The sequence below is a fragment of the Condylura cristata genome, unplaced genomic scaffold (genome assembly GCF_000260355.1).
Source record: "Condylura cristata isolate star-nosed mole 26May11 unplaced genomic scaffold, ConCri1.0 scaffold00014, whole genome shotgun sequence".
Classification (NCBI taxonomy): domain Eukaryota; kingdom Metazoa; phylum Chordata; class Mammalia; order Eulipotyphla; family Talpidae; genus Condylura; species Condylura cristata.
Genome location: NW_004567115.1, coordinates 41,904,561 through 41,920,333, shown reverse-complemented (window position 1 = coordinate 41,920,333; position 15,773 = coordinate 41,904,561). Strand labels below are relative to the sequence as shown.

Here is a 15,773-nt window from a genome sequence, read left to right as displayed (position 1 = left end):
TATTTATCATCCTTAAAAAGTAATATAGTCTTTAAAAAATCCTTCCCAGAAATTTAAAACTAGTTATATCATTCAAATTAATTGTAATTTCTTTAAAAAGGTACTTAAAGAACTAAAATATCTTCTAAAGATCACTACTTGGTCAGAGATTCAAAAATGTGGCTACTGAAGTCCAAAGTTTTACTAGGATGTTTTAATCTGAAAGATAGTTAACAGACTTATAAATGACCTCAACCTCATTAAAATTTAATGTCCCTGGGAAACAAACGCACAACATTCATGAATTACTGTGAAAGACTTTCAGTTTTTCCTAAATAACAGAACCAATATGTCAAAATGATGCAAAAACAAATAAAATGCAAAAAAATGCAAATGCAAAATAAAATGCAAAAACAAATGTATGGTCTTTTTCATATAAAAAGATCAATGGGTGATGTACACAGCAGCTACAAAATTCTCATGTCAATCAATTATTTTCCGTATGCATTTACTTTTCCTTATGTTCTTCTAGACATAATCTTCCATAGTGACATTAAAATAATTCTTAATTTTTTTCAGATGCTTGTTTCTTCAAATTTCATACCATAGGTACGTGGCGGACATTGTATAGCATGATAGCTAAAAATAAAAGTTTCTGAGTTAAATACCTCAATTTAATTCTCTGCTTGCTCACCTACTACTAACTTCATGACCTTAGTCAAGTTACATAAACTCTCATGTTTCAGCCCCTCATCTGTAAAACAGTGCCAGTAACAGCAACTATACCATAAATTGTCATGAGGTTAACACACATGTAAAAAAATTCTGCAACAGTGACAGACATGAATGACTTCATAAATGTTAGCTATTCATAGATGTTAATATAAGAAGATACTTTATCAATCATCTTGTTCAAACCATATTATTTTACAGATAAGAAAACTGAGTTCAGAAAGATTTACCAAATTGGATAGACATTTAAGATTGCAGGAAAAATTAGATTCTGAAGTTTCCTGATTCCTAGCCTTACATGTAAGAATATTTTCTGAAGGTAAGAAAGAAATGCTTTTAAAAATCCAATGGACCTGGGGGGTGGGAAAGGGTAACTGTGGGAAGGAGAAGAAAGGTATTTATTATTCTTTTAAGCAAAACAAGATTGCATTAAATTTTTATTTACCTGATGCCAATCCTGTTAGTGTTACTACTAGCCATCCTGACCATGCATCATACAAACTTTTTGTCATTTCCCATGCTGATTCTTTCTTTTTGCTGTTGATCTGAAATTAGAAATGTTTATGCTTCATTTCTCCAACTACAAGAAGTCACAATTCTAGAATCTGATCATTATTCTCAGCTACTTCACAAAGGACCATACTTTCTAAAGTAAATAATGGGACAGATGAATTTGAGACAAAATCATTATATAGCAGAGAGTTACTATATCTATAAGCCAGATGATAAGAATTAACCTAAAGATCTGTATTTTTAAAAAGGGCTTCAGAATTTGAGAGCAAAAAGATACACGAATAATAGTTTTAGTTGAATCAACTTAGCTTAAATAAAACATTAATTTAAAATATCTGTCACTTGCTGATCATTCTCTGGTCCTAGAAGTTGAGCGGATTATTCTTATATTAAGTGGAATATTCCTGTAAGTGTAAGATCAGTGAATAACAGTACCATGCCTATAATGGTGATAAGCATGTAAAACAGGGAGCCCCCAAAATTTGTAGACCTATGAGTTTTCAGGAATGGAGAGTTCAAAACCTACTGGTAGGGTCCAGAGGTTCTATTTTATTACAATGTAGAACAAAAAAATCCTCTGCTGAATATAGTGGAGACTGTGAGGAGATTAACAGGATGGTAATATATCTGATTTTCAGATTTAGTCTACTAGAACACAAGAAGGCAAATCTTGCCCCTTAGTAAAATACATACCTAAACCTATTCCAAACAAATCCAAACCCCTCTGACCTATTAGAATTTCTGCTGTGTTTTCAGCCAAAAATTGTGCTGTTCAACTGCTTCAACCAAAGCCAAATTTCATTGATCTTATCTATTTTAAGCCACAAAGTCCCATTAAAAAGACTCAGCAAGTTCTAGGTTGAATGAAATAATTTTACTCTTTCTATTACCACAATCAATCAAGCCTAGATGTATGACTTCATACATCTCTTCAAAAAGCATATTGCTGGTGATGGTGCTAGTAATAATATGTATACTGTGAGGTAAACCAAATGGTTATGTACATGCTGTTGAAATTTGGGGCATCACTGGAAAGAGATACAGATTTTAGAACTAGATGCTAAATAAAAGCCCTATTATTTTGAATAAAAATTAGAGATTCCTATAAACTTAACAGGCTAGAAACAACCCATGAGCAGAAAGTGCTGCTCGTGCCTAACGTACCAATATACCATTTTTCTTCACAAGAACCAGAGCTCCTTAAAAAATAGCTGACTCCAGGTTTGGTACAGAAAATTACTAATATGAACTAAAATCATCTTGTCTTTACAGAATACATAATACCAACTATGGCTTAGGACATAACACTGATCTAATAAGCTCCCAATAGTCAAAAGTGGAATAACATGGGCTTCAATAAGGGTATTTGTGGTGGATTAAGACACACCAAGTATGTTTAAATGTAAGAGTTCATGAAGATAGAGAAACAAAAACCAAAAAAAAAAAACGCAACAAAAATGTCATCGGTCACTTTTGAGGATGCCAGGCAACCATATGATTTCAAACTCTCCCTTTTCTATACAAAGTGAATTCAGGAATGCAAATAATTGATATAGTTCTCTCTTTAAGATTTATTTATTTATGCATACAGAACTGGAGACAGAGTGGGGAGCAGAGCAGGCAGATAGATAAACAAAGTACACTGCTGAGGGGAGCAGTGGGCGAAAAAGGAGAGGTCTACTGCACCATGCGGGTCACCTCCAGGGCAGGGATCAAACTCACACTGAAGCAGTTGCAGCTAGCTTGTAGGTCATAAAGCTTCAGCCCAAGATAGTTCTTTTTTACAGAAATTGAATTCAAACTATAAAAACAGAATGATGTTAACTTTTCAAAATACTAAAATAGTAGAATTTGAAGGGACATAATGTTGATTTGTTTCAAAATAATCTAGAGCAGAGGGCTGGCTACAAATGTAACAAAAAGCTTAAATGTATAAAAAGAGGTAGACAAATATACTGACAGAATTTTTTTTAATTTAATGTTATGAATAGTAAGAATACCAATGTACAAACTCTTTCCCAGCTGTAAAAAGTTTTGTATTTATATAAGCAAGAAATTGGAAAGATACTTGACTAATCTAGAAATAGATGACTGATATAAGTAGCTAAGATATTTACTGATTCCATATGTTGTCATACTATTCATATGTTTTCAAGAACTGTAAGGGGGAGGTTACTATGGTTTCTCTTAGTTTCAATTTTCTCTAAAATCTTATAAACATGGGATCTTTTGGACATTTCCATAGTACTTCTCTCTAAAAAACATTAAAACCCAAATCTGAAATCTTTTGATGAATGAATCTATAATGTACATAACATAATGTAATGCAATTACCCAACAAACATATAAGATACAGGATTACAGTGTGTTTGGACATTGGATTAAAGTACTGAATCTCAAAGAGTGTCCCATATACACCCTGAAGGTCACTAAGATCTTCTCAAGGAGACATCAAAATAAAAACTATTTTCATGACACCACTAAGAAATGATAGGCCTTTTTGCCTGTGTTGACATTTTCACTGGTAATGCAAAAAGCAATATCAAAAGTACTGAGTCCTCAGCACAAATCAAGGCAGTGCCCCCAAACATACTAGTACTCATCATATGCTTCACTTATCCCATTTAAAAAATATGTCATTCCACTTAAGAATATCTTTGATGAAGCAACAAAATTAGTATGCACCTACTGAATGTTTTTAATGTTGCATATTATAAGAAGTATACATCATAAAGCACTTCTGATGCACAGTGAAGTGTGAGTTGTGTCTTGAGGAAAAGCTTTGCATGACGAGTTACAAACTAGGGACTTACATGGGACACTCTTGAAAGACACAAAGTGGTTTTTCAGACTTAGGAATGTAATGGTATTTTCTCAAAGAACCAAGTTAGCCTGTTGTCTTAAGTAAAATAAATATTATTTGTTTCCAATGATAGAATTTGAGCTTTAAATTGAAATCAGAATTCTGACAAGCTTGTAGCCATTGCTCAAAGGATGACAAGGTACTTATTTAAAAAAATGTTAAAAAGAGATGTGTTGATATTAACAAATGGGATTTTTTTTTTATATTCATACAGAACTGGGGTACAGGCCAGAGATGCGGAGGGTGAGAGGATTCACCAGAGACAGAGTGGGGTACAGAACAGGCAGATCTACAAAGTACATTGTGGAGGGGAACAGCTGGTGGGTCAGGAGAGGTCTGCCACGCCATGTGGTCACCTCCAGGGCAGACGGGGATCAAACTCATGCGGAAGTGGCTTAAGCTTCTTAGTGCTGTGCTTTAACCGGCTGCGCCACCAGGGAAGGCCAACACATGGGATTTTTAAACACTATGTAGTATTGCATAATGGAAAATATCAACAACTAAAAGATCTGCATAAATCAGTGAATTAGTATTTTGCAAATATTCATTGCATAATATAAAAAAATGGAAAGTTCAAGGTAAATATATATCTGAAAGGAGTGATACTGTATCTCTAAATTCTACATAATGTTGTAAATCTATGTTAATTCAATTTAAAAAATCAAGGTAAAATATTGATTTTAATGTAACAGAAAATGAAAAGTTCATTGATACAGTTTCATTTACACACTACAACTCAATTTAAGAAAATTTCACTTAACCATTTTAGTGCATTATCAAAGAATATACACAGTGATCTAAAAAAAGTTATTAAAACAGTCCTAGACTTTCCAAATACCGATCTGTGTGAGGCTGGATTTTTTCACATACTTCAATCAAAACAATATATCACTAACAGACAGACTGCAGAAGCAAACACAAGAAATCAGTATTCCTATTAAATCAGACAATAGATTTATAATGTAGCAATGTTACTCCCTCACAAAACATTTTTTATTTTACAAAATGTAGCTAATTTTTATAAAAATATATTATGTGTGCGAGCCCTCCCTGGTGGTGCAGCGGGTTAAAGCACAGCACTAAGAGACCTAAGCCACTTCTGCATGAGTTTGATTCCCACCTGCCCCGGAGGAGATCCACATGGTGCGGCAGACCTCTCCTGACCCGCCCGCTGCTCCCCTCCGCAGTGTACTTCGTCGATCTGCCTGTTCTGCTCCCCGCTCTGTTCCTGGTGAATCCTCTCACCTTCCGCATCTCTGGCCTGTACCCCAGTTCTGTATGAATAAATAAATCTTTAAAATATATATATATTATATGTGCTAACAAGTAATGAGTTTTATATGTGATTTTTCAAGTGAATTAATAATCTTTTAAATTTTTCAGTTTTATTTCTCTAGTATGGTGAAAATTAATCAACAAAACCACATAAACTAAAGCTCCTCAGAAATCTTCAAAAATTACTTAGGGTTTAAAGGAGATCTAAAGCAAAACTGTTTAAGAATCACTATGCAGAATACTGATTTCATGTACTGTGTCCTATGCCATAATTGCTGGGCTGCTCAAAGCTGAAAACCATGGCTTCTTATTTTGAACATAGCTTGACCATTCTACCACGTCCTGTATGCTGTTTTCCCTAGCCTTCCTATTTTGTCTTAATATTTATTTCATTTTCACTTATTTCAAATCCTTTTTAGAAAGATATCAGGTGTAAATAAACTAAAAACAAAATACAGAGGAAAAAGCATGTATAAAAAATAGAAATTTACTTAAATGTACTTTTAATATATAACATATTTGCTAGATCACTAGCAAAAATATAATTAAATAAAGTTATATAACTACATGCTATTCAAAAATTTTGCCCAAAAACTTACCCGTCTGTGCCTTTCTCTGTCTTTACATTTCTCTCGTACCCAATCAATAGTATGGAAATCATCATATGTACCAACACCTGGAATGGGTTCATCCAAAAGATCCAGTAAGTGAGTAGAACTGTTAATGCTGCCTCCATTTGTCATTGTATAATGAGTTCCTACAAAGCAAAAAAGAAACAATGAGTTTATTTTATGACAGACAATGGTGAATTATGTAACCTTCTTCGAAGTTCATTAATAATTCATAAGGAAATAGTATCACTTCAAATAATGGCAATAAAATACAGGAAATTAATAAGGCAGTAAGATTATGGCATGTCCTTTTTCAAAATCATCTGTCAAATAGAAAAGATGGCCCTTAGAATACTGGTGTTTGCTCTTGTCATTTAAGAAATACACAAAAAATTTACATTAAAAAAAAAACCATAGGCCCTCCCTGGTGGCGCAGTGGGTTAAAGCACAGCACTGAGAATCTACAGCTGCTTCCGCATGAGTTCGATTCCCGCCTGCCCCGGAGGTGACCACATGGTGTGGCAGACCTCTCCTGACCCGCCCGCTGCTCCCCTCAGCAGTGTACTTCATTGATCTGCCTGTTCTGCTCCCCACTCTGTCTCTGGTGAGGCCTCTCGCCGCCCCTGAGCCTCTGGCCTGTACCCCAGTTCTGTATGCACAAATAAATAAATCTTAAAAAAAAAAAAAAAAAACCATAAAAAGAAATTCAAATCAAACCTACAATAGTAATTCCCCTATGAGGTCAGGGAAGACCAAAAAAAAAAAAAAGTGTACTAATACATTGAGCTGCCAACGTTACAGGCAAAGATGTCTGCCATAAAAGTATTACTTCAAGTACAAGCAGTACAACTCCTTTGGGAAGGCAAAAGCTGCCAACATTTTAAAATCACAGATATTCTCCAACCCAGCAAGTTCCTTATTTCCCTGCAGTTTATGAGCTCATAAATTATACACAGTGTGGACAGAACATGATATAGAAAAAAAGGTAAAAGAAATTAATGCCGAAGTGCTTACAATCTAAAAAAGAGTGATTACCAAAAGAGCTACCAAGTAAATATTTTACTCTTGCAGTCTTAGCACTATTGAACTCTCACAGTAACAAAAAGAAATAACAGACAAATATAAAATGAATAGTGATGGCTGTGTACCAATAATATTCAATTTACAAAGTAAGTGAAAGGATTTGGTTCAACCCCAGATCTAAAATCTCTACAGCACAAAGGCAAAGATACTTATTATTTTCTTTATTATAATTTTATTATAAATACATTTTTCTAGATAGCAGTAGACATAACAGATAGTAAGAAAAATATCCTTGGCTCCAACAATGGGGATACCTAATCCAAATTATCTCGTAAGACAACTTCTAATACCATACTATAAAAACAATTTTAGTTGCCTTACCTATATTTAGTTATAAGAAAATTCTGAGGCTATATGTAACATCTATAACTAGGTTGTATTAATCTTATAGAACTTCCTAAGGAACATGAATTTTAAATTGAAATTTGAAATAATTATTCTATGGTTTCAAAATGTGAACTACAGCTAGCCATTTGACATTACATGTTCATACATATTGCTTTAAAAAGAGAGAGAGAGAGAAAGAGAACAACTGGGCCCCCCCTGGTGGCACAATGGGTTCAAGCACAGCACTATGAAGCTATCACAGCCACTGCAGCAAGAGTTCAATCCCCACCAGGGAGTGATCCACATGACATGGCAGACCTCTCCTGACTGGCCCGCTGCTCCCCACTCTGTCTCTGGTGAATCTTCCTACCCTCCCTTCTCCCGCACCTCTGGCCTGTACTCTAGTTCTGAGTGCATAAATAAATAAATCTTTAAAAAATTTTAAAAAGAGAGAAAGATCAAGCAAACACTGAATACAGACATCTAATATACACTACTCAGAAAAGCAATCTGGAAGAAAGAAAACAAGTTGGGCAGGAAACAATTGTAGTAATATAAATGAAAATTATCAGATGAGTTTTATTATTAAGTAAGATTATACAACCATTTGAAATATTTGAAAAAATCTTCTCAAAATGTTTCTATTTGCAGGAATTGATTCTATAATTGCAAAAGGTTCTAAGATTTCATTTAAATATTACTTGTAATACTGAAAAAGTCAAACAGAAAAGTTAGTTCTACTGGTAATTAAAATATGCCCACCTATGCAATGGCATGTAATGCAGCAACTAAAAATAACAAGGTAAATAAACATACACTGATACAGAAAGTTGGCTACCATATTTTAGTTTTTAAAGATCAAATGTAGATCTGCATGTTTTATATGAAAAATATTTTGTGAATTTCATTTTGGTTTAAGAAAAATGATTACAAGAACAAAAAATAACAGTCAAACTCATTCTTATACAGAAAAAAATGGAATGAATAAATACAAAACTATGTTAATAATTAGCTCTAGAAAGATAATTATTACCTAGAACAAGCAGAAAAAGAACTTTAATTTTCTTCTTTAAACTTATAGATTGATATATAGCCAAGCAGGAAAACTACTCTTCTAGACAGAAGATGTGAATAGAACTGCAAAAATAAAGACATTCTACCTAACAATTATATAAGTGAAAAGAACAAACTGTTACCAAAAGTTCCAATTCTAGTCCTAGAGAGCTAAGTAACCTTGTACAAGCCATCCCTAAATATTAAATATCTATTTGACATAAACTATAACTTATAAAGACATCTAAGCAAAGAAGTCCTAGACACTTAGAAAAACTTATAATTTCAAACAAAATATTTTAATAAGTGATAACAAATTACACTTTCAAATTATATAGCACTAATACAGATCTTATGCCAAAAATAATTTGGAAATATGTCACTTTAATGACAATGTAATTATTGAATTCAGTATATACAAATACTTGAACAAACTTTGTAAAAATAAAACACAAGAAATTTGCACATTTGATTCAATAATTTTTAAAGAAATGGTACTACTCGAAGTCTTTCTTACAGCTTAAATTAATCCATTCCCTTTTGATTTTACAGATTAAGAAAGTATAAATGTTATGTCATATACAAAACTATAACGTGGCAAAGCTAGAATTTGAACTTCACCTATCACTATATACAATGTCTAGATTAGAGAAGAGATTATCTTAAATCAACTGGAGGTGTTGGGGGATGAACCAAGAGCCACCATACTAAGGATTCACTTTAGTAAGATATAAGCGCCAGGATATTGTAGGATGCAAGTTCTGTTTCTCGATAATTCAAAGAGACAGTAGGAATTAGCACTAACAAAGAATGGGTTTACATTTTCAACACTGTAATAAATACTGCGCATTGTACCAATAACTGCTTCTAATAGATGGAACAGGGTTGTTTCTTATCTCTCTATAGAATACAATTGAATGTTTGCCTCAGAAAGGTGTAATGCTTATAAAAGGAAAGTAGTATATTGATTTCAGCATTTTCCCAAGAGTGCTTGGAGATAAATAATATATCATTCTTGGCGAAAGGTTTAAGGGCCAATTCCTGCAATGGCACATGTCCACATACTTGAAACCTTATACACAAAGTTTTAAATACACTAAACTCTTTCTTTCTCCTCCTACTAGACTTTTGGAAAAGTCAATCTGTACCTTCATACCTATCTACTTCTACCTGACACAGCAGCTGTGTTTGAAAAAATTAAGAGTATAGAGGGAAATACTCATCAGTATTTTTGGTTTTGAGGCAGTGCCCACAAAGGTTCATTGTGGTCCCTTCTTTAGAAATAAAAAAACCGTGGGTCCTTTTGTGATTCATTCTTTCAAAATAATTTAGATCATAACCATGATGGAGTTTAATATAAAATTAAAACAATTTTTTTGAGATACGGATGACTGAAATATTTCTATGACTCTGATAAATATAATTAAATGGAATCTCCAGAGAGACATTTTAAATCTAACTTTAATATAAAACAGGTTTTAGGAAACAGGTTTCCTATTATCGCATTTCTTACTCATTGTATGGGGTTATCACATATGTAGACAACTGAAAAGTATCATCTTGAATGTGAACTCAATTAACTTGTTTTTTATTTAAAATCTATTATTGCAAAAGTATTGCTAAACAAAATTCAAGAATTAGCTGGCTAAAATGATTTCAAATTTTTACTTTAATATGAAATTTCATATATTTTATAAGCTTATTCTGCTAAACATGAAAATCTGATTTAGTAAAAAAAAAAAAGGAACAGAGGAAAGACATTCTATCCTATCCTACAGAGTCAAGAACGTTAGTTTCTAACAGGATCACAAAAATGCCGACATATCCCACATTAGAATTTTAAAGGCACTATTTCCTAACAGTTACTTTTAAATATTCTTAAAGTATCTTTTGTGTACAGTTCACTGCAGCCTAGATTTGAATAAAGTTTAACTTACGGGCCCTTCCTGGTGGCGCAGAGGGTTAAAGCATAGCACCAAGAAGCTAAAGCCACTTCAGCATGAGTTCGATCCCGGTGAGCCCCGGAGGAGACCACATGGCGTGGCAGACCTCTTCTGACCCACCCGCTGCTCCCCTCAGCAGTGTACTTTGTCGATCTGCCTGTTCTGCTCCCCACTCTGTCACTGGTGAATCCTCTCACCCTCCCATCTCTGGCCTGTACCCCAATTCTGTATGAATAAATAAATAAATCTTTAAAAAAAAAAGTTTAACTTACATGTGTTAAAATGAGATGAACAAATAAATTAGGTATGTTAATAAAATTCTTATAGTTTTACTTATCCAACATCAACTCTCAACTTGATTCGATGCATGAATGAAACATGTTTATCTTGTAGGTAGTATCACAAGCAAAAATTAAAGTTCTGTCATCTATAAAGTAGATCTCTCATTCCTAAAATAATCTTTCAAAGGTTGGGGAAATAAAGGTGGTGATTTTAAAGATGTCTTTGTCCTCAGTAAAGCCCTTCATACAGTTGGATTTTATTAACACAAAGTGACATGATTTACACTGGACTTTCCATTTCTCAAAAGGCAAGCAGCTCTCATTCATTTATCTGTGAAGATAGTGTTATAGATGTACCAGAATTTCTTCTGGAAATAATAATCATGATTTCTTAACCCAGATCTATTTCCTTGTCCTGTCCACACTAATTCCTCATATTAATTCAGTGAGACAGAAGATAGGAAAGAGAAACACACAGCAAAACACAGAGAACAAGATTCAATATGTGGCTTCTCACAAAAAAGAGCAAAATCTGAAAAATGAATACTTTTGAGTTGTGATAGGTTTAACAGTTTCAAAAAGCTTAGTTTCTGCAATAAGTCATGGTCTGAAAAAAGATAGATGCAGAACCAGTTCTGCACAGCGCAGAAAGTGTGTTAAGGGATTTGTGCAAAAAACAGTGTTACAACAGTTAAGCCTGGCTTCAGGCTTTAATATTTTCTGTAAGCAAAAAGTCATACTAGACACTTACAAGCTTTTCATAACTTACTTTCATTGCTTTCTATACTTTCTAAACACCATCTCACATCATTAAACACACATTTACGTCATTAAATGTAGGTCATTATATTTTCAAAAACCCTTTAGGTGATCTTGCATTTATAACAGACACAATGAATGTATATACCTATTCCTCCTCTCTACCAATGAATATTAAAAGTTTAACTTTTTTCTTCTTAATTTTTTTCTCAACTTTTTTTCAATATTAATAATCATAATCTCAACTTTTTCTTCAATATTAATAATCAGGTATTTGTCCAAACTTAAAATAAGCACACTATTGATTAAGTACCCTTAGATTAGGGTCAGTATTTATACACTAGTCCTGTATTGTTTCTGTCCCCTTGGGTGAAAGTAACCGATTATTTTGGATCATTGTATGCAGTCTTTATGAGGATGTCAATGAGGATCCCCTTCCCAAATAAGGAAAAGCCACAGAATCCAAATTAAACTAATCAGACTCTAATCCTAGAACTATAAAGCTTGAGTAAAGTAATACAAAAACAGTAGAAGTCTATTAATTTTATTGGCTGAATCCTCAGAAAGATATGATATGCTACCTGAATCCCAGATCGTGCACTCTAAGTATAATTTGAAGTAAAAGTATAAATATATACATCAGTTTTATAAAGTTCTAGGTCTGGGGAAAAATGTGGTAAAATCTTAAAATTACTTTTTCAAGAAAGCTGTTTACAGCTCATTGATTGGATAATTTTTCCTACTTGCTGGGGTAGTTTAATATTGGAGCTATTTTAAATGTGAAATGTTCTTGGTGATATTTGAATTTTAAAATGTCCTTTTAATGGCAAGGTTGGTCATTGACTCCAAGCAACAGAACAAAATCAAAGATTTTTCTGAACATGTGACTAGCAGATGGCAGGGCTACCCTTCTAGTACCTAATGGCCTAACAGCAAAAAAAAAAAGCCTAGAGAAAAAAAGATCGATTTTCCTTCAGAGTGACCTACTTGAGAAATTCCATGACTTGAATAGACTTGGAGCTCAGAAAGCCCCAGAATCAAATTTCAGCTCTGTCACTTATTAGCTATCTGATCCAACAGAAGTTACCCATTAACCTCTTAGAGATGATACCCATATTTTCTTATTCACTTTTAGAGTCTGATATGTGAATTAAAGATAAAGTGAAATATCTACTATGATATCTGACACATAACAGGAAGTCAATGAATACAAGCTAATGTTTCTGCTCAAATATTGTGGTGTTAAGATTTCATCAGATGCACTTTATTATTCATAGAGTATTAACCCAAGATTGAGAATATGACAAAGGGGAAAGGAGGAGTTTTGTAAGTTTCAGCAATTAATTCTTCTGCAACTGTATACTGCGCAAAAGCTCTATAGATTTTTAATAGATAACAAAGTCATACCTGGTATAGACACAGAAACAAATGTCTATATTGAATGAATGGTCAATGACCAACCTTGCCATTAAAAGGACATTTTAAAATTCAAATATCACCCACAACATTTCACATTTAATTTAGGGAAAAAAGACATTTTAATAAGTGATGCTGAGAAAACTAGTTATTCACATGCAAACGAATGAAGCTGGACCTATACCTTCACATCACAACTGAAAAGTAACTCAAAATAGATCACATAACTAAAAATACAGACCTAAACCTATAGGCCTCTTAAAGAAAACATGGTAACAAATCCTGAAACCTTGGATTAGGCATATGTTTTACAATGGTTTTAAATTCATTTTACAAAGATAAAATACCAAGCACAAGCAGCAAAAGAAAAAAAAAACTAGATAGACGACATCAGAATTTTCAAAATCTACCCCACACAGAAAGAAGCCAGACATTATCATCTACCTGGTGTCTAAAAACAAAACAATTGACATCTATTGAGTACTTACTGTGTGACCACAACATTTAGCATTTTACAGATATTAGTTAATTTACTGCTCTCAACAACCTCATGAAAAGGATATCCATTTTATAAATAGAAAAATAAGGCAGTGAGCGCCAAGCTAAGAAATTTGTCCAAGGCCATATAACTGGTAAGAGGACAGGGATTCAAACTCAGTGATTCCAAAAGCATTTCTTACTAGGCAACACTGAGTAAAAAATAAGTTCATGATTTATTAGCTTGTACATTTTAACATATATGTACATTTTTCTCTCAGAGTAGTTTAAGAACTCCTAGGTACCATCTCCCAAAATACATATATGCACATGCACTGAACTTTCAAATAATTAATAAAATCCCACTCTTCACCATCATCATTCTATGCCTTCCATTCCAAACAACTTGCCCAATATTACTTAAAATGTTGCAATGAAAAATTCCAGTGATATTATTACTGAGCAACCCCAATATTAAATCGGGCCTGATTGTGGGTCCTCACCCACGCACTTAAAATGGACTTATAATGAGACTCAATTACACGCAAACACAAAAAGGTTAATACAGGGTTTATTTATAAAAAGGGGGAAATGAAAACATAAATAACTCAGGGAGAAAGAGAGAGAAATTGGTGAGTGGGCCCTACCAGCTCTGCTGAGCTGAAACCCCAATAGCTGAAAGGTAGGGAAATAACAAGAACCCCCACAGTCCGCATGTCTGGTTGTATAGTAAATCTGGCTGCTTACCTCTACCCTCAGTTCCCAGCAATCCTCCCTTCAGTGGTGATGACATTATGAGATTTGTAGTCAGTCATTGGTGTCTTGGATCTCTCAGGTTTGGGGTGGGGTCCATAACCTATTTGTGGAATTTGCTCAGGACATCCTTTCCCCCCAACAAAAGGAGTCAGGGAACTGTGTTGCTAACAGTACTCATATCCTATGCATATCTATCTATTCTCACCCTCAGACCTCAGATGGTTCCAGACCATCTTAGGCCACAGGAAGCCTACCTTTATCCTGGGCAGAGTTAACTGCCCTTCCAGGAACACTTAGAAATGAGTTTTTTCAATATTTTGATTACGATTCACAGCAAGAATTATTTTTAGTTGATAAAGTACACAGGCAAATACCTAAGTAAAATCAAAGTTTAGTATATGACAAAACTGATAATTAACATTCTATTTTCTTTTTTTAAAAATACTGGTCACAACTCAATTTGGGTTCATGACCAACATGATAAAAACTATAATTTGAGGGCCCTCCCTGGTAGCGCAGCGGGTTAGAGCACTGCACTAAGAAGCTTAAGCCAATTCCGCATGAGTTTGATCCCCGCCTGCCCAGGAGGAGACCACATGGCGCAGCAGACCTCTCCTGACCCGCCCACTGCTCCCCTCAGCAGTGTACTTCGTCGATCTGCCTGTTCTGCTCCCCATTCTGTCCCTGGTGAATCCTCTCACCCTCTGCATCTCTGGCCTGTAACCCAGTTCTGTATGAATAAATAAATAAATCTTAAAAAAAAAAACCTATAATTTGATAAACACTAAACTTGTGAAATGACCTACTTTGCCATAAATAAAATCTTTATATTCCCTCCCTCCCTTAGCTCTATATATTTATTTGAACTGAACTAAAAAAATGTACTTAATTGTTGAAACTGAGCTATTAATTTCAGTCATGCATTAGCGGCAGGCTGTTTGTTTCTCAGGAGGAATACCCAAAATAGCTTTAAATTTAAAAAAAAAAATTCTTATGTTTATTTAGTAAGACTTACTTATTAAGATATGAGAATAGTGATCCTTGTCAGGTAAGCTTATTAAGCAAGTAACTATCCTATCACACACACCACATACATTTACAAAATTCAGAAATTCTAAAACTCTAAGTATTTCCATCTACCCTATTTTTTTCTGTACATTAAGAGCAAGAATCATAGTTCCCAATGTATTTTTCCCTCCCTCTGTGACCTTTCTGATAAGAAAGAGTCATCCTGGTCAGGGAGGGAAGATAAATGTTGTAAGTTGATAGAGGAAATTCCAGAATGTTAGCAGACTCCCAAGTGAAAGATAAAAAGGGTAATGATAAACATATTGCCTAATACTTAGTAGGCAGTCAAATGTCTGCTGGATAAATGAGTGATAAATGAAGTACAAGGCTCTTTTAATTTGTTCCACCATTCATATTCATATTGAATTATCATTTATTTCAAAAAAATGGACGTTAAAGCCATCCCCAAACACAACCAACCAGTAGTGAAGCGTAGCCCACTTCACTGTTTTCTTCTCTATTCTGCTGGCAACCCAAAATAAAGTCACATCCCTTAGGTAGAGATGATAAAATGGATATTAGGACAACTGTCCTAATGTGAACATGGAAGCCAGTATCATGTTCACTTAATATTTTTTTCAGATGACTTGTATATTAAATGAAAAGAGATTTTATAAAAAAGAATTTTTTTTTTTTT

General features: G+C 33.9%; 1 protein-coding gene across 5 annotated transcripts in view; it reads right to left on the bottom strand.

Annotated features, from left to right (window-relative positions):
* CLCN3 (chloride channel, voltage-sensitive 3) overlaps positions 1 to 15,773 on the bottom strand; it is a 66,252-nt gene that overhangs the window by 24,479 nt on the left and 26,000 nt on the right. For all 5 annotated transcript variants that reach the window (XM_004682389.2, XM_004682391.2, XM_012724890.1 and 2 more), the window contains 2 exons: positions 5,962 to 6,119; positions 1,157 to 1,256 (listed from right to left, as the gene is read on the bottom strand). In XM_004682389.2, the coding sequence (XP_004682446.1) occupies positions 1,157 to 1,256; positions 5,962 to 6,119 (258 nt within the window). The remainder of the gene's footprint in view (positions 1 to 1,156; positions 1,257 to 5,961; positions 6,120 to 15,773) is intronic.